The sequence below is a fragment of the Pinus tabuliformis genome, chromosome 3_2 (assembly GCF_031772625.1).
Source record: "Pinus tabuliformis cultivar Carrire ecotype Pingquan chromosome 3_2, CPIR1, whole genome shotgun sequence".
NCBI classification, from domain to species: domain Eukaryota; kingdom Viridiplantae; phylum Streptophyta; class Pinopsida; order Pinales; family Pinaceae; genus Pinus; species Pinus tabuliformis.
Window position 1 is genome coordinate 1,184,840,722 of NC_142302.1, and position 19,934 is coordinate 1,184,860,655.

The following is a 19,934-nucleotide window of genomic DNA, read 5'->3' on the forward strand; positions in this document are numbered from 1 at the left end:
CAATCGATTCTAAGCATAAAAAGCTACGTTACCCATCAAAACCAACTACCATAACAAAGCAAGATCTAAAGAGCAGATTTTATTTCAAGAACGCAGCAAACACATAAAGATAAACAAGGGAGGTACTGGGCGCTTGAGATGGGCCCAACCCCAAGAACTACAGCCTCCCAAGAGCGATTTAGAGCTGGTGTAAAGCTGGATCCATCTTTATTAACCAAGAATGAAAAGTTACATCAAAACTGTCCACAAGGAGAGCTTGAGAAAGAGCTGAAAGCAAAACTAATCCATGGCCTAAAAATCGAACTACAAGCTAGCTAACTAATGGCTAAAACAAAATGACTAACTAGCTACAAAAATGACTACCAACTAGCTTCCAAAAATGACCAACCACTAGCTAACCAAAATGAGGCCCCAAGCCTTCTTATTTATACAATTTGAGGACCCAACAGTCCTCCTAAAAGTTAGGGACTTGGCTGCCCAAGACTTGTAGTTAACAGCAGTCCAACTTGACTTGCTTGGCTGCCCTTGAGCTCATTGATTTGGTGGCCTTTGAACTCCGAGCTGATGGTGGAGAATTCGAGGTAAGGGTCCATAAATGAAGGGGACACCTTCCTACAAATCCTCTAGCTTGTTCTCCCACGAATTTGGCTGCCAAGTGCTCATTAAGACCTTCAATTTTGTCTCCAAGTTGACCAACAAGGCTACACAAAGCACCCATTAGACTTGTTGGCATAATGACTAACCAAATTCACTCTATTAACATAAAAATAATCAAAAACATGCAATAAACAAATGAGAATGGTGGATTAAGTCAAATTAGGAAGTTGAATGAGCCCAAATAATTGTACATTGTTGGGGCTCATCAGTGGTTGAGGGGGTAATTGATTTGATTTTTGTGGAAATGGTAGGGAAATTTGTGGGTTTTGATTCTGAACTGGAACTTGTGGCAATTGATTAGCTTAAGGAATTTGATTAGATGGGGGTAAGAATTGTGGTGGAAGGTAAGATGGCAAGTATTGTTGATATTGAGCATAGGCTCCATCAAAAATTTTCCATCCTTTATTCCAAGGTTATGATTGTTGTAGAGCCCAAGGTTGCCAAGCTGAATTCCAATTTTTTTGGGAAGATTGGGAAAATTTGTTGTGGTCTAAATCCTTGTGATTGATTTGGTTGGGGGTTTTTCCATGGTCTTTTGGCTATATATTAGAGAGTCTACTGGTTCTGAGATTCCTTCATCATTGAATACAGCCTTAAGACTTGGTAAGGATGGACATTCCTTTGTATCATGATTATATGCACATATGACACAGGTTTCTATGGCTTTTGAGTCTAAGGGGCACTCTCTTAGAGCATGTTTCTTCCGACATTTGGGACAGAAGATAGATAATGCAACATTTTTGGAATTTTTCTTCTTTTGTATTTTAAGGGTGTCTATCTGTTCACTTAGGCTCCCTAAAATATCTGTTTTGAAGGTGCCAAGAAAACTTCCTATTTCTGCCCTGCTAACTGTTCGACCTACAGACTTGTTTATTCTCAACATGAGAGGCTCTCTAGTACTCTTTCCAACTCGTGCTTTACCCCTAGAGATATGTACACATAAATCACAAATATCTACAAATGGTAGTTGGGAAATATCTCCTTTTCCAGTTAGGTTAAGGAGATCTATCCATTCATCTTTAATGGCTCTAAGTAAAATAGATTTTAAGGTTTCTTCATCCAAATTATCCATTTTTGCTCTTTTAACATTATAAACAAACCTTTCTACCAAGTCTTCAAGATTTTCATCTTCTTTTTATGTCATTTTGAAGACTTCATATTTAAGGTTACTAGGCATACAATAATCTCTATATTTTCCTAAGAAAGCCTCTTTCATTTGTTCCCATGTTGTTATAGAATGCACTCTGAGACTCATGAACCATTTTAATGCTGAGTCTTTTAATGTGGCAGGGAACAATTTTAGCTTTTAAGCATCATGCAGATAGTCACATGATCTGCATAGTACTTCAAATTCGAAGAGAAAGGTTTCTGGATCTTCGTTTCTTTTCCCGTGCAAATTAGGAAGAATCGAGGGTGATATATATTTCATTATGAGGGTTGTATCTTCATAAAGAATAGAGAATCCCGAAGGATCTTGATTTCCTCTGCCTCTACCCCCTCCTCTACCTCTACATATTCTTCTTACTCTTCCTCTTTCTCCAATCCTATCTTCTTCACCATGTTCATTGTGTACTTCTCCTTCCCCTTCTTCAGCCATGATAGATTATTCAGAGCTAATATAGTGTTCTTCTAATCTTTCTGGTTCCTCTATCAATGGTGGCTCAGAATAAGTTTCCAATTCCTCTTCTTTATTAGAAATTTGTAATTCTTCTCCCAAAATTTGATCACCAGTGGGGGATAGAAAGATTACTCCTGCAGTTGAGGATGTAGGATTTTATACAATTACACTTTCAGTAGAGAAAGTGGGTGAAGTTCTAGATTGAATTTTTGATCTTGAGACTTCAGGAAGTCTTTGTCAACCTCTAAATGGAATTCGGGTTTCAGTAGGTGGTGTGGAATCTCGGAATCATGGTGAAGTGAGTGGATTTGTGGGAATTAAACTTCTTCCTCATCCTACAAATCTACCCCTAGAGTTTCTATCCCTACGCATGTCACGTTTTAAATTAATGATGGTTTTTTTTTACTTATAATTGTACTTCCCCGGCAACGACGCCAAAATGATTGGTCAATTCAATGTCCTTGAATTCTCAATCATAAATTGTCAACCAGGGTGCGTGGACTGATGAAGTATAAGTGCATAATATGTGCTTAGAATTTATTCATTAGGTCGTTATGTATTTGTTAAGATCTAAACATAAGATGGAGGTGGTGTTTGTAAATTATATTAGTGTCGTAATTCTTAGGGATGTTGGTTAAGTTTCCTAGGAATTAATTTCTATCCAATTAGTTTGTAGATGATGTGAGAGTGGTTCTACTTGTATTATATTATTTTGGGATTTTTGATCTTGAATATTTACACTACAACTTCTAATTTTATAAGTGTAAAAAGAAACTCATCCTATCAGCTATGAAGAAACACTGTCTGAACTCAATTGTTTAGGAGAGAATTTCTCACTCTTTTACTTATTCAATTTTCACTCAAACAACATAACGCAAGAAACATCTATATTATGAATTGAACACACTTCAATTATGCTAGATAATAAGAAAATAAAAGGAACACGTTGTACTAGGTATAAAACAAATTAAATGACAAACTAAACTAGGTATAAAGCAAATCAAAATTCTTATGCAAATAACAATTCGCTGACAAGAACATTATGCTGCATTGTCACACAAAACAAAGCAATTGAAGAATGAAAGGAAATCATATTGTAATTGATTAAAACCTGCCACTCTTTGTAGGGGCCCTCCACATAGTAGTTTAGAGCTTTCAATCAACACAACGCTTGCATACAAAAACCAATTCTATTCACATGGAATTCACAAACTGATCACAATTATATCATTCAGCATGCACCCAAATAACAGTGAGGCCATTAGTTTTATAGCATGTCTCTTTGCATAACTGTATGAATATTTCAAGCCTAATATATCTAACCTATCTAAAATTATATCGCTAGACCGTCGTTTTTCTATTCCGAAAGCAAAACTATAAGGTTTCAACTAATCTCGGGTTCTATTCTGCGTTAATCCGACAATTGAATTGGAGTTTGACCACGATCTTCTATGCTTCTTTTAGCAAACAGTTTCAAGGGGATAGGAAGGTATCCACGAGGGAGCCATCCTCTATCCATCTGCACCTTTCGCTGCTGACCTGGAACTTTGGAACCTTTCGAACAATGGAGATAGCTATAGAAACCAGGATTAGCTACAAAAACAGACTGATTCGGTACCCATTTGAAACTTTAACAAAACAATAAGGTATAAAGTTAAATATGAACAAAAAGACATATTATTGAATACCCTCATCAAAACCTGGTAGATATGGCTTTATTTAAGTGGTAAATATATATGAGAAAGAGAGGATCATTAGGCAAAAAGGATGTCATGGTAGGACATTCTTCAGACTCTACAAGGCTTGAATGGTTGTCTTATCTTATTGATTTAACACAAGCTTAGAATCAATTTATTACACCCTTCATTCTGAGTATGAATAGCTTTGGAATTTCCATTTCCATGTTTCAACTAATCTATCACTTTTCCTAGAAGTTCTTTTGCCTTACTTGCTAATACGAAGGTCTTACTGAGATCATTGTAAATCAACTCTCTCGTTTGTTTGTGCATATTTATTTTTTCGGGAAATGTAATGTCTTTGGTATTGAGAGAAAGATTGATAATTTTGAAATCCACACCATAAGAAATGGATTGGGATAGTGGGTGAGTGAAAGACAATTTCAATTGGTTCCTCTCAAGAACCAAGAATAAGAGGAGCCCAATATGTTAGCTAGAGATTGATTGAGCTTCCAATTGTGTTATGACATTATTCTCCACCTTAGTATTATTCTCTTCAATATGTTGAAATCTCTCCTTCAAAACATTCAAGGAAGACTGCTCCTCTTCATTGGGATTGGAGATGAGGGTGCACAACTTATTCCTTCCAATCGCAGTTTAAATCCAACCTCACTTGAAGGCCACTCTGTCAGTTGTGAAAGATATTTTTCTCCTCCTTGAGTTTTTTCTTTCTTTTTGGTCTGAAAACTTTCCCCATCAACGTCCATGATATTTGCAACACTTCCCTTCAATCCCTTTTCTGTAGGAAAATGGGTTTACACATCCACACGTTGTTTCGTCTCCACCATATAATGATTTGATAAAAAAGAAATTATGTGGTCTTTCTTCATGAATGAATAGGGCACATCATATTTCTAACATCCTTTTAGAAATTATTTAGAGTGGATCGTAGTTCAATTTCTCTCCATGCCAAAAATTCATCTCGTGCAACATATTCTCAATCTCCTTGGTAGCTTGTCTATTATTTCCAATGAAGGGGCCTACAGTTCTTCAAAACTTGAATAAAACCCCTTTCTAGATGGGACAAAGTGGACTTGATCCAAATTCAAACTCTGTTAAATGATCTCTAATGCAAAAATCTTCATTGGCACAAAAAACGAAGCTTATATGGTAGGATCTGTGCACTATACAACCTTATCTCTGCATGTAATTCAAACAAATACCAGTCACCAACCTTCATGCTTCTGCTCAACTATAACAAATCTTGAGCCTCTGGCATAATTCTGGGAACAGATGTGTTATTTATGATTCTTTACGTTATTGACACAAAACAAGAATATATCTAGAGAAACATTCACTATTGTCTTTGCATCTAACCATGTCAGTCCAATTCACCATCGTTTATTTATGCTTGTTTGTATCAACAATGTTTAGGCCTAGATCCATGAACTATTCTACATGTGCATATAGAAACAAGTTAACCATCAAAGAGGGGAACCTAAAACATCCATAGATGCTGCAATTGAGGAGTTGCAGGTTAATAGAATGCTCCCAATAAGTGGTAATATCCAACACAATATTTGGATGCATCATCAGATGAAAAATACCCAAGGCTTGACAATCAATGACTAAGGTATCATCTCTTCCAAAAACACACAATCACACACATAATTGAATTAACATTCTTGGAAAAATAAGCTATAGTAAATTTTCAAAAGACTCATTTCTACATTATAGACAACAAAAGTCTTAAATCTAAGTTGTAATCATACTAAATGTCTAACACAATCATATTATATATTTTAAATTTATACAAATAAAATTTAATCTTTAGAATAAAAAACTTTTTAGATATATTTAAAATTAATTTTACAATTATTTTATTAATATTTTTTAATTATGATGTTTATTTTTCCTTAGAGAGACTGAATGTAATGCATCATCAGTGAAATGGAAAATGTCGAAGTACCATAAATGATATGTATTTTTCCTATTACCAAATAATAATAAAATATTAATTTATAATATAAATATCTTATAACTTTTTTTTTAAAACTAAAATCTAATTCAATTAAAAAATACTTTATATTCAAAACCAAAAACTAATTCAATTTTAAAAAAGAAAAAGCTAATTCAATTTAAAAAATCCACAGAGTATTCGAAGTTATCAGGAGATGTCGACAGAGGGTTTCTGCGTATGAGGGTTTCAGTGGCGAAGAAGAGCTGAACTAATCGTCCTGTAGGCAGTCTTGAAGCAAAGAAGGTGAGCAGGGAGCGCAGTTCTAACTATGTAAGGTCATAGCAGGGATATCTAAACCGTAGCGCGAGGGATCAAAAGAAGAACAAGCGCTGAGGGGTTTTTTAATGGAAACGAACGGGGGGGGGAGAGATCCCCTCCTACAAGAGCATGGCTACGGGGGAGGCAAGCAGGGAGCGCATGCGGATTGGAACGAAGCTAAATAACGGCGAAAACTCAGCTAGCGGTGCAAATTGGCAGACGGGACTGAGAGGTAAATGCCTGCCTAGGGCATCGAAGAAACCCAGGTTCGTAATACCAAACAACAAACTTGAAGAATATAGGAGTTACATGAAAGACTATGCATTAATATGTAAATTTGTAGGGTTCTGGCCATCAGAGAAAGACTTATCTAAGTGGATACAATAGAGATGGAAACCAAAGGGACATGTGGAACTAAAACTAGGAGCGAAAGGTTTTTTTACAGTGATATTCTCTAACATAGAAGACAAGGAAAGGATTTTCGAGGGAGGGCCCTACTTCATGAACAATGCAGGCTTATTTATGCGGCACTGGGTGGACTGTTATAACCCAGATAAAGAGAAAATGCTAGCAGCCCCGGTCTGGATAAGACTCTTTGGGCTTCCAATGGAGTTCTGGGATCCAGAAATTTTAAAAGGCATAGGGAATACAATAGGGTCCTTTGTGAAAGTTGCAGAATCCACAAAAAGAGGAAGATACACATCATATGCTAGAATATGTGTGTATATGAATATAACTGAACCCCTCCCAGACTTCATTGAGCTGGAATATCACGATGAGATCTGGCAACAACCAGTGGATTATGAGCACATACCTTTTCGATGTAGACGATGTCACGAATATGGGCATTTGTTCAGACAATGTCCATTAACCAGAACAGAGGATGTAAAGGAGAAGAGAGAAGAGGAGAGAATAACAACAGAGGAACTGGATCAGGGGGAAGAGGGTTTTAAAGAAGTACAACAGAAAAAGAAATCAGGGTTTAGTAAACCACAACGACAACTGCCAAAGGAAAATATTACCCTGGAAACGCAGAACAAATTCAAAGCCCTCCAGGAAGAAGAGATCGAGATGGGGGAAAAAGAAGACAGCGAAGAAGAGACAATGGAAAACTCAAAGGAATCAGGAAAACAAATATCAGAACAAAAGGGTACAGAGCACGGGGAGGCAGAGGAAAAAGGGGAACAACCAAATGAACAAATACAAATGGAGATAGACCCACAAAAAGATAAAGGAGGGGAAGAGGAACGCATAATGAGGAAGTTGTTGCAGGAATGGAGATTGTTAGATGAAAGATTCATCCCGGAGGAGCAGAAGCAAATGTATAAAGAAGCCTTCCAAAAATATAAAGAAAAAGTAGGGGCAACAATAGCAAACAGATTGGAACCGATAGAACCACAAGGAAATCAGAACATGGGAATGAGCAGCTCTGGCAAAGGAGGAAGAAAGAGGGGCAGGCAGACAATGAGCGAGACAATTCAGGAGGTAGGAGAGTCGCTGGTGAACTCTGGAAGGGTCATACCTCTATCAGAGGTATTCCAACTACCACCAAAATTGTTAAAATGATTATTACAAGTTGGAACATCAGAGGCCTCAATAGAAGAGGTAAACAAAGATACCTGAAGGAGAGATTAAAAAAAGACAAACCAAGTATAATGATAGTCCAAGAAACAAAGATTAGTACAGAAAGAATGAGAGAAATAATGAGAAGGGGCAACACTAGATATGAAATAATGGGACAGGATGCAATAGGTAGCGCAGGAGGACTGGCAATCATATGGAACCCGGAGGAAATACAATTTGAAAATTGGATAAGCCTCCCTCGAATTCTATCAGGAACATTCAAGGTTATAGGATCATCGGAATACACAGTCCTAACAGGGGTGTATGGACCACATACCCCAACAGAACGAAAAGGATTCCTGCAAAATCTAAAAGCAATGAGAAGTCTTATTCCAGAGAAGCCATGGATTATAGGGGGCGATTTTAATATGATCAAGACCTTAGAAGAAAAGAGGGGAGGGTTGAGAAGGACAGATTTAGATATGGAAGCGTTTGGAGATATGATAGTAGAACAAAGATTGGTGGATGTCCAGACTATAAATGGTACCCACACATGGAATAATCGTAGAGGAGGGACAAATCAAATAGCCTCAAGATTGGATAGGTTCCTTATCTCCGAACAAATTATGATGAAAGATGTGTTCATAGAAGCCATGATCCTTCCAGTAGTAGGCTCAGACCACTGGCCAATAAAGTTGGAGATTGACCTTAAGCAAAGCCCCAAAAGCAGGCCTTTCAGGTTTGAAGCCTTCTGGCTCAGAGACCAGAAGTTTCTACCGAAAATAGAAGAATGGTGGACTAAAAGCGGACAAAGAGGAAGAAGCAAAATGCAAACCTTTCAACTCAAACTGAAAGAGCTTAGAGGGAGAATAAAAAAATGGAATAAAGAGGAATTTGGGGACATCCTCAAGGAGCAGCAGCGCTTAGAATAGAAAATGAGTGAACTGCAACAGAAGGATATATTGGAGGGCAGAACTGAGGAGAGAAGCAGAGAAGAAGGCATTGTAATATGTCAATTAGAAGAGCGAAGGAAACAGGAAGAAATTTTATGGAAACAAAAGTCCAGAGTCCAGTGGCTTAGAGAAGGAGAGAGAAACACAAAGTTCTTCCACAAGGCTATGATTCAGCACAGGCAAAGAAATAGGATCTTCTCAATTAAAAATAAGGAAGGCCAGCGCATAATTCAGCACGAGGAGATGGAACAGGACCTGGTAGACCATTTTAAAGATCTACTCAATGAACCTCGGAGGAATAGATCTGAGGCCATAGCCAGGATTAGTAAAGAAATACCCAAGTTAGTAACCAGAGACCAAAACCTCGCCCTGATGAGGAGAGCATCCTTAGAAGAAGTGGAGGAAGTAGTGAAGGGCTTGAAAAGAAACAAAGCCCCAGGCCCTGATGGATACACTGCGGAATTCTACCAAGCTTGTTGGCATTTCATAGGAGAAGAAATCCTAGAAGTGGTGGAGGAAGCGCGCATACATCAAAAGGTTTGGCCAGGATTAAACTCTACTTTATTAACTCTCATCCCTAAAACGACCCACTCAGAATCAGCAGAAGGCTTCAGACCGATCGCCCTTTGTAATGTTATTTATAAGATTATAGCCACCTTAATGGTCAAAAGGCTCAAACCTATCCTGCCCAACATAATATCCCCAGAACAGACAGGGTTCGTGGAGGGAAGGCAAATCTTAGATGGACTGGTAGTTTCTCAAGAAGTCATACATACCTTAAAACAAAAAAAGGAGCCAGGCATGATGATCAAACTAGACCTGTCAAAAGCTTACGACAGACTGAATTGGAAGTATTTGGAAGCCATTCTTCAAGCCTATGGGTTCTGCAATAGATGGGTGAAATGGATACTCAGCATGATATCTACACCGAACTTCTCCATACTCCTAAACGGTACACCAACTGCACCCTTTAATGCTTCAAGAGGTCTGCGCCAAGGAGACCCTCTGTCCCCTTTTTTTTTCATAATAGCAGCTGAAGGGCTGGGAAGGTATTTCAAGAAAGAGCTAAGAGAAAGGAAAATTAAAGGGCTACGCCTGTGGGGAAACAACATCCCAGTTACGCACCAACAGTTCGTAGATGATATCATGATATTCTGCAAGGTATCTTTGAGAGAAGTTAAAAAGGTAAAGGAAATCCTAGAGGTATTCATGGAAGCATCAGGTACGGAAATAAATAAGGATAAATCGAGCACCTTCATTTTCAACTCTCCGGAGACAGTTAAAGCCCACCTAACAAGAATCTTGGGGTTCAGAAAGGGAGAACTGCCCACCAAATATCTAGGAACTATGCTTGATCTAAACTCATTAAGGATAGCCAATTGGCAACCTATTATAGAGAAACTTAAGAGCAGACTAGAAAATTGGTCTTTTCGGACCCTGAATATGGCAGCTAGGTTGGTGCTTCTTAAATCGACACTGCAAGCAATCCCCATTTACCCCCTATCGGTTATGGCAATACCGAAAGGAGTTTGCACCAAAATGATTGAAATTTATAGGAAATTCCTGTGGGGAGGACCAAAACAGCAGAAGAAATGGGCCCTATGCTCATGGAACAGCTTAACAAAACCAAAGGAGGAAGGGGGGCTAGGGTTAAGAGATCCATATACCCTAAACCAAGTCCTAGCGGCGAAGCTTTGGTGGAGGTGGATGAAAGGAGGTAAAGATCTTTGGAAGGAAATATGGACATCAAAATATCACATGCCCACAACAGCCGAAGAAATTATGAGAAAGGAAGAAATGCCAAAAGGCTCAGCGATATGGGAATTGGCAAGTCAGAACAGAGATATCATAAATGGACATGCATTCTGGGAAATAAGAAATGGACGCACAACAAAATTCTGGGAGGAAGCATGGCAACAGAGGGGAAAAATGTTGGAAATCCAGGAGATGCAAAACACTTACAGGGAAGCCAAGGCTAAAGGGTTAATCCTAGTCAAAGACTATTGGAAGGAAGGAGGAGAAAATGAGGTGTGGAGAGAATGGAAAGGACCTGAAGAATGGGACAATAACATAGAGGGAGATCTAAAAGCCAGGATAATAAAGGAATTGGATTCAAGAAGGATTAAAAACAAAGATGGACCAGATATCCTCAGATGGGGTGGAAACACAAAAGGCACATTCTCAACCAAAGAAGCATATACCATAAAATCCAAGGGAGCTCAGGAAGATCGAATTCAAGAGTGGAAACAATTATGGAAGAATAGATGGTGGCCAAAGGTCATTATGTTTGCTTGGCTAGTTGGAAGAAGACGCATACTTACATGGGACCAAATTCAAAAAAGAGGGTTCTCAGGACCGCCAAGATGTAGCTTATGTAATCAAAATGTAGAAGATCAGGAACACATCCTAAATGAATGCAGGGTAGCTCAGCTTCAATGGGAAGAAACTAGAGGCCTCTTCGGAAAGACAAACCGAAATCCCCTGGATATAACACAAACTCTATTCCAATGGGGGAAGGGCCAATTCCAAAGCCCGGTGATCAGAAGAGCATGGAACCTGGTAGTGGGGTTCAACATATGGAACATCTGGAAAGAGAGAAATAGAAGGATTTTTCAAGGTAAGATATCTACACCGGAGGATCTATGGAAAAGAACTCAGAACCAAATACGAGAAACAATTCTATCGGAAACGTGGGAAGAGGAAGATTGGAGAACTTCGGAGGAAGAGATACATATTCTAAGAAAGTTAAACCTGGAACCCGGGATGGTTTTCCCGCATCATAAAAAAAAACAGGGTACAAAAAACCAAAGCCCAGCTGTATTCATCCGCCCTCAGGAAGGCTTCATCAAACTTAACTTTGACGGAGCATCAAAAGGAAATCCAGGTCCGGCTGGGTATGGCGGAATCTTCAGAGACAACCAAGGTCAAACCAGATGGATCTATGCAGACAGAGGAGGTATAATGAGTAACAACGAAGCCGAATTCATGGCGGTATACCAAGGAATCAGGATCACAATAAGAAATGGATACATGAAATTAGAAATAGAAGGGGACTCTAATTTGGTAATAGAGACAATCAGAAAACTAAATCATGGCAAGTCATGGGAACAGGTAGCTAAGAGCTGGAGGATGGCAGGTCTCGTCCAGGACTTAGAAGAATCTATGAAATGTATTGAGTATAAGGTCATTCATCATGTAAGAAGAGAAGGTAACAGACCCGCAGATTACCTGGCAAATTGGGGATGCAACGAACCGGAAGGAAAAGTGGATACCAGATGGACACCTCAGCTGGCCACGACAAGATGGGCAAACTTAGACCGAATCATCGAACAGGACAATAATGAAGCAATATAGCCATGAACATGATAACACTCATACCCCGATCGGGGTGGAGAAATACGGCCAGTCTAAGGCAGTGATGGGATGGGAAGTTGGCCTGCATACGCCACACATCAAGGCTATCATTAATAGAGCAATGGCGACGGATGGTGGAGCAGTACGAATACTAACGTGATGAGCAGAGAGAAGTATGGAAATGACAGGTGAGAGGTTTGGTGGCGATCATCTGCTGCAATGGAAGCTAGGTGGCGATATCCATATAGGATTTGATGGAGGAAGAATGACAGACAATTGGAAACTTGGGAAGGTGGCGAAGGACAGAGTAGTTTGGCAGAGAGACGCGAAACAGAGACTTAGGCGACGTCAAAACAATATGGCGGAAGGAGGAAGAAATGAAAGGCAAGTGAAAGAGGGAGAAGGAAGAAACACCCAGAGGGAGCAGGAGCAGATAGCGGAGGATACTGATAGCTCCGGAGAAAGGGTAATGGAGATAGGGAAGGAGGAATGTAGGGTGAAGATGACCTTCGACGTTGGGCAAAGTAGCAGAAACAATAACAGAGGCAGGCTGGTAAAAAGAGGAAAAGGAAGGAGGCGAAGGGGACGAGGAAGATCGCGGCAGGAAGACCACCATGAAACGGAGACTCCAGCCTTGAATCAGCAGAAGAGGGGGCGTCGTTCCATTGGGCAGGCTGCGCAGGAAGCGGAGAGAGCTTACGGCAAAGAAACCAATGAAGACATCAGGAGGATAATTGACGCGCTGGAAAATAGAGTGTTGGAAGAACCCTCCGATCCAGAAATGGAGGAGTGGAATACCCTGCTTCCGGACCCTGGGAACACGAGAGGGCGATTAACGCTATATAAACAAGCATTACATATGTATTGGGTGATGAAGCATCTGCTTGCCAAAGCCATGGAGCAAGTTGTTGTTGAGATGACAGAGATAACCCAAGTTGTGCCAGATATGAAGAAATAGATGACCAGTCTGCAGATCATGACACGAAAGCAAGACATCAAAATAGAGGAAATTTGAGGCATGTTGAAGGAACTGACCAAGGTGAAGCGAGATGAGGAAATTAAGCATGAAATCATGGTAGATTGAAGTTTTTTACCCAATTAATCTTTTTGAATTTTGTAATAAGCAGTAGTGAGCCAATGTATATGGTAGTTTTTGTCAAGTATCTGAGACTAGTCATCACGAGACAAATTGTAGCTAGGACACTGTTATGGTTTTTTTATATGCTGTGTCTCTAAGTTTTATAAGTGAACTTTTTTAGACAACATTTTCTGTGTGACCAACAGACCCGGTTTCCCTGCGGGGTGGGTTGAGGTCACATGCGTTTGTATAGTTTTAATTTTGCTGTATATAATAGAAAAGGTCACACCATAGCTTACGAAAAAAAAAAAAATCCACAGAGTATTGGCAACAAAAAAAGCTTAGCTAAATTAAACCATTGAAATTAATTAAACAATTATTAAATTAAACAAACCAACCTATTCTCAATTAATTTCTATTTAAAATATTTATTAATAATAAAATATCAATTAATAAAATATCAATTTATAATATAAATATCTTATCAATTTGTAATATAAATATCTTATAACCCATTGGTGAAAGCTCAAACTAATTCAATTAAAAAACCTTGGCCTGCAAAGGTATCTGGTACATAAATTAAAGAATTTGAGTTATGTAAATATTCAATTAAACATAACCCACAGAGAAGACTAACCAGGGTGACATCAATTAAGCCATTGAAATATCAAAATGAAAGTATAAATTCAGGGTGTTGCGGGCGGCCTGACCCATGAAAAGCCAACGTCCGTAATTTCAATCAATCGTAACTAAATTCATGGTTGCCATAAGCATTTAGTTCTGTTGATGCTTCACCAGTGCCTCATCTGCCTATCGAGCAGCTCTGCCTAGTGCCTGTTAATCGTTTGTTCAAGCAAATTGATTACGGAATCTAAACACTTCCGGAAATCCAGAGAACTGTTCCATCGATTTGTTCTGAATAATCTTCCAGAACGTAATTCTGCACAGTACCAGTCGGATCATAAAGTAGCGAAAACTATGAATTATATGTGCATCGGAGTGATCGGCCAGGTTCTGCGCTTGTATAAGTGTTTAGATTCCGTAATCACTTTGCTGCAACAAACGATTAATGGAGTGGCGTAAGATTTTTGAGATACACAGATCTAGATATGCAAAACAATAAACAAGCTTGCAAGAGAAGGATGGAAGCGAGCAAGAATTGAGAAAAGAATAAAAATTGATTCTACAATATTAGTTTTAGAATAAATACATAAAAGAAACTAAGTTAAGCTTAGTTGTACATGCAATGACTAAAGCTAACTAAAGCTAAGTGTGCTTTATCTTATGTTAACGTGTACATGTGCCACATGCAAGTAATAAGTTAACTGGAGCTAATCTAGGTGCATGTACACCAACATAGCTAGTCTAAGTGCATGTACACCAACACCCCCCCTTAAGCATAACTTAGGTGAGTGTGATGCAAAATGAATGAGTCCCCGCAACACGGCCATTTTAGGTACCCATATACAATGCATAAAAAAGAGGAAATTTGTGTTATGCTCCAAATTTAGGAACCTTGGCAGCCGATACAGTTGCTATGAAATGTTCCGCAACCAATCGCCTCTGGACTTTCCCGGTGGCAGTTTTCGGGAGAGAATCAGTGATGAACACCCTTTTCGGTATCTTGAAACTCGCCAAATTTTTCTTGCATAAATCCCGGATTTGGCTTTCAGTGACAATATCCCCCTCCTTTGGAATCACCGCCGCGTTGATCTCCTCTCCATATTTTTCATCCAGCACTGCAAAGGCAACTGCCTCTGCCACCGCAGGGTGTGACAGTAACACTGCGTCTACTTCCATTGGTGATATCTTCTCTCCTCCTCGGTTAACAAGCTCCTTAATCCGACCAATGAGGAACAGGTATCCGTCGTTATCGATGTAACCGAGGTCTCCCGTGTGAAACCAACCGAACTGAAAAGCGGTTTTATTGGCTTCTGGGTTGTTTTGGTAACCCTTGGTCACGTTCAAACCCCGTATGCAGACCTCGCCGCTACATCCCGGTTTCTGAACAACGCCGTTGTGGTCGAGAATGCCTAATTCCTGCCCCACCGCCTTGCCCACGGACCCCGGTTTGTGAACACCACGATGTGGCAACGGATTGGACGTCATCATATGAGAAGCCTCTGTCATCGCGTAAGATTCAAGAACAGGAGCGCCGAAGGCTTGCTCCAGATGTTCCATTATCGCTGGAGCCAGAGAAGCGCTACAGCTTCTGATGAATCGTAGCTTTGGATACTCGCTCTCAGGCTTCGTGTGGTGCCTCTCTAGCAAAATTTGGTGAATGGTAGGCACCGCTGTGTACCACGTGGCGCCGTAGGTTTTCATATCGTTCCAGAACGATGAGGCCGAGAATCGACCGGTGGACGGAATAACGACGGTTCCGCCGGCGACCATGGACGACAGCAACGCCGCTACGAGACCATGGACGTGAAAGAGCGGTAAGACAACGACAGTCAGGTCGGAGGGCGAAAGTTCATAGACGTCTACGATGTGTTGCGTAGATTCTGCGAGATTTATTTGCGTTAATGGTACTCCCTTTGGACGGCTAGTGGTGCCAGACGTATGAAGAAACAGTGCTTTGTCGTCTTCCAGGTTCATACTGTTCTCGGTAACCTCTTCCTCTTCGCTGCCCTCCGATTCCACGAAATTCGATCTCGAGTGGAACTCGACGGTTGCGTTTCTGTCGGTGTCGAAGCAGAATTGTGATGCGGCCACAGAGAGGCCCAGCTTTGTGGCGGCTTTTTCAGCCGGCGAATATCCTTCCGTGGGCAGTAAAAGCATTTTGGACCCTGAATCCTCTAGGTAGAATTCGAATTCCTCTTCAGTGTAGGTAGAATTTAGTGGTGTTGCAACTGCCCTGGCCTTGATCACCGCAAGGAACAGTATTACGAACAGAATGCATCTGGATTGAACAAAATTAGCACAATCTGCAGCCGTGATCAAGGCGGCTTCCCATTCAGGATGCCCATTTTCTTCTACATAAGTTTGTGGATCAGATCCATGCATCATATAAGCATGCATGGGCATGGATGGCTCCATAGCTAAGAGTGCTTGCGGATCTTCCTCAAACAGAGGGATAGAGGCAGGATCATCAAGGATATCACTCATGTTGCGCCATTTTTGTGTTGAAGGTGGTCGAGAATCTTCTGAACTACATGCAGAAGTATGATCTCAATGTTCAACAACTGGTGGTCTAACAGGGGTCACAGGAAAAGACTCATCTTCATCATCATGCTGGTCTGAAGTTTCATCTGCATACTCATCAATGAGTGGTGATGAAAATTTGGTAACAAGTTCATCTACTGGTGCATGCGAAATATCTTCGTCAAACTTTACACTCCTTTCAATAAAGAGCTCTTCAGTGTGGATATCAAGCAATCTGTACCCTTTGACTTCATCAGAATATCCAACAAACATGCATGCTTTGCTTTGAGGCTCCAAAGCCTTTCTCTTCTCTGGAGGAATGCAGGCCCATGCTCGAGATACAAAAATGCGGAAATGACTAACTTCAGGTTGCATGCCAGTCCAAGCCTCAAAAGGTGTTTTTCCAGTAACAGATTTATGAGGAGATCTGTTCTGGATGTATGAGGCACAATTAATAGCTTCGGCCCACAATTTCGACGGAAGAGATCTTGCATGCAACATGCAATTAGCCATCTCTTTCAAAGATCGATTTTTCCTTTCAGCCACGCCATTTTGTTGTGGAGTGTAAGGACCTGTATGCTACAACTGTATGCCTGCTTCATCACAAAGATTCTTGATATCTTTGTTGACATATTCCGTTCCATTATCTGTGCGGAGTATTTTGATGCGTTTTCCAGACTGATTTTCCGCATGCACTTTGAAAATCTTTAGATGTTGAAAAACTTCAGACTTGAGTTTCAAGAAGTAAACCCAAGTGAATCTCGTGTAATCATCTATAAATGACAACACATATCTTTCTTTGCTCATTGAAAGCACCGGAAATGGACCCATGAGATCACTGTGTACAAGTTCCAAAGGTGAAGAGGCTCTCCATGCATGCCCCTTCTCGAATTTTTCTTGTGGATGCTTTCCAAGAGCACATCCATTACAAACACCATCTGAAAATTCAATGGTTGGCAATCCTTTGACCATCCCTTGCTTACTAAGCTGTTGCATATATCTGAAATTCAAGTGCCCAAATCTCTCGTGCCAAATCCTACTTTCTTCATTTGCATGCGTAAGTAGCAAAATAGAATCTGATTGAGGAACAAAATCAGAAAATATATACAGACGAGATTGATCATTTACCTTGCCAGATGAAATCTTCAAATTGGTTTGCATGTCATAAATGCTCACGGAATCTGGGGTAAATTCCACTTTCCTTCCGTTGCCTGTGTGTGTCATCTGATACACTGAGAGAAGATTCACAGGAAGCCTTGGAATATGCAAGACATTTTCAAAACTTCCATCTTCAAATTGCACTCTTCCTTGTCCAGTTGCTGCAACTGCAGAATTATCCCCCATGAGAATGGGAGGACCTGAGTATGCATGCAGAGAAGAAAAGGATTCCTTTGAAGAAGCCATATGATGTGAAGCTCCTGAATCGATGATCCATTCTTGTGGTGCAGAATGAAGAGCAATCAAAGCATGCCTGTTACATCTTGGATCTGGTGCTTTTTCTCCAGACTTCTTCTTAGCATTCTCAGGAATGTGGTCTCCAAGATTGTGTTGCTGGAGTGTCTGCGCCATAAGATCTATAATCTTCTTCATGCATGCAGATTCAGGATGAAAACCACGGTGGAAATAATTGCACATTGATTGCCCTTTCGTTCCTTTCCTTTCCTTTGAGCCAGATGATCCATCAGGGGGTTTGGGATGTCCTCCCTTTCTTGGATCAGGATCCTTCCTCCCTTTTCCTTTCTGATGGTCTCTGGAATTTGCCTTTCCTTTTGCATGCACAGTAAGTGCATGCGCTTTGGAATTTTTAAGTGTGCCCATTTTGATGAGCTTATCTTGCTCATGCATCAAAGACTGAATAAAAGAATCCAGTGAGGGAATCTTCCAATCTGCACCAGTTGCAGATCTGACTGTGTGGAATGTAGAGACGAATACTGCATACTCTGGACCAAGTTTTGATAAAATGGAAAGAATCAAATACTTTTCTTGCTTGGATTTGTCGATCCTGCATCCTTTCAGCTGAACCAACAGGGCTTTATACCTTGTGAAAAAATCTTGAATGTTCTCAAAGTTTCTCGGATCTAATGAGTTTAACTCATTTTCGAGAATGTGACCTTGCATTGCATCCTGTTTTCCAAACAATCCTTCCAAAATTTTCCATACTTCATTTGGAGTTGAACATGATTCAACATGAAATAGCAGTTCCGGAGAAATAGATAAACATAGGATGCCGAAGGCCTCGTCCATGCGATTGAAATATCTTGTTTTCTCCATTGCCGATGTTGGTTCAACTTCCGTTTCCATGGTTATTCGAAATAAGCCTCTACTTCTGAGATGAAGTTGAATCTTTGGCTTCCATTCGAAATAATTATATGGAGTGAGAATTGCCGATTGTGGAAACTCCAATTTAGACTCCATTCTTTGTTGTTGCTTCAATCTTCTGAAGCTGCAAATAAAATTGATTGTGCACTGATTACAAATCCCTGTGCTCTGATACCATGTAAGATTTTTGAGATACACAGATCTAGATCTGTAAAACAATAAACAAGCTTGCAAGAGAAGGAAGGAAGCGAGATACATAAAAGCAACTAAGTTAAGCTTAGTTGTACATGCAATAACTAAAGCTAACTAAAGCTAAGTGTGCTTTATCTTATGTTAATGTGTACATGTGCCACATGCAAGCAATAAGTTAACTGGAGCTAATCTAGGTGCATGTACACCAACACAGCTAGTATAAGTGCATGTACACCAACACAGCTAGTCTAAGTGCATGTACACCAACAAGTGGAAGCAGATCACCAATTTAAGAAAATAATATGCTTTGTAATAAAATAAACATGGCTTTATAGGAATCAATCAAATTTTGAGTGTAAATTTTTTTCCAAGTTTTGTATTTTGATATATTTGCATTAAAAAATGTGTGTATTTTGATAGATTTTTGGTACTTGATAAATCCAAATTAGAGATTGATTTATGTTAGTTTACATTATCTAAAATATTGTAATTACATTCAATTTTTTCTTCATTTGTTTCAAATTAGAGATTGATTTAGAGATTGATTTATATCTAAAATATTGTAATTTTGTTTCACATTCAAGCTTCTCTTCATTTGTTTTCCTCTTTTCTTATAATAGATTATAATTTCTAAAACTGAATAGTTAAACTTCAATTAAATTAGGCAGGCATATTATACACTTATATTTCTATTAATAATTTTAAATTTTTATAATTTTAAATTTTTATATATATGCTTAATATTCATTTTTCAATATGGTCAAGCGGGACCATCGTATTTGTATCCCATGGTATTTGCTTTTGTTTTTTTGAGAAAATAATAAAATAAAGATTTCCGCATCAAATATATAAAAGGGGAAAGGAGCAAGGCTTTTGGCATGGTGAGTTTATCTACTTTATTTGTATCCTCTAGATCCATTCAAGATTCACAACCCAGCGTAAGTGTCTTCTATTAATCATTCATGACTAGATATACATGCCATCAACACTAATTTTCGTATGTTTTATATGAGCATGTATCTTTGCTTTCCATTATTAATATAAATAAGAGACTGTATTTTCATATTTATTTTGTGTTAAATGCTTTTGATGGAAAGTATTT

The 19,934-nt window shown here is 39.4% G+C and overlaps 2 protein-coding genes and 1 pseudogene across 2 annotated transcripts; 2 read left to right on the forward strand and 1 right to left on the reverse strand.

Annotated features, from left to right (window-relative positions):
• The first annotated feature begins 7,962 nt into the window (after positions 1-7,962).
• On the forward strand, positions 7,963-8,724 carry LOC149184954 (uncharacterized). The gene has a single exon (XM_089415487.1). It carries the CDS (start codon positions 7,963-7,965, stop codon positions 8,722-8,724), a length of 762 nt encoding a protein of 253 aa, XP_089271613.1.
• A 3-nt stretch (positions 8,725-8,727) lies between these two features.
• On the forward strand, positions 8,728-12,099 carry LOC149184955 (uncharacterized). Its single transcript, XM_089415488.1, has one exon. It carries the CDS (start codon positions 8,728-8,730, stop codon positions 12,097-12,099), a length of 3,372 nt encoding a protein of 1,123 aa, XP_089271614.1.
• Positions 12,100-14,663: 2,564 nt separating this feature from the next.
• Positions 14,664-19,934, reverse strand: part of LOC149184956 (putative CoA ligase CCL9 pseudogene) — a 54,104-nt pseudogene continuing 48,833 nt past the window's right edge.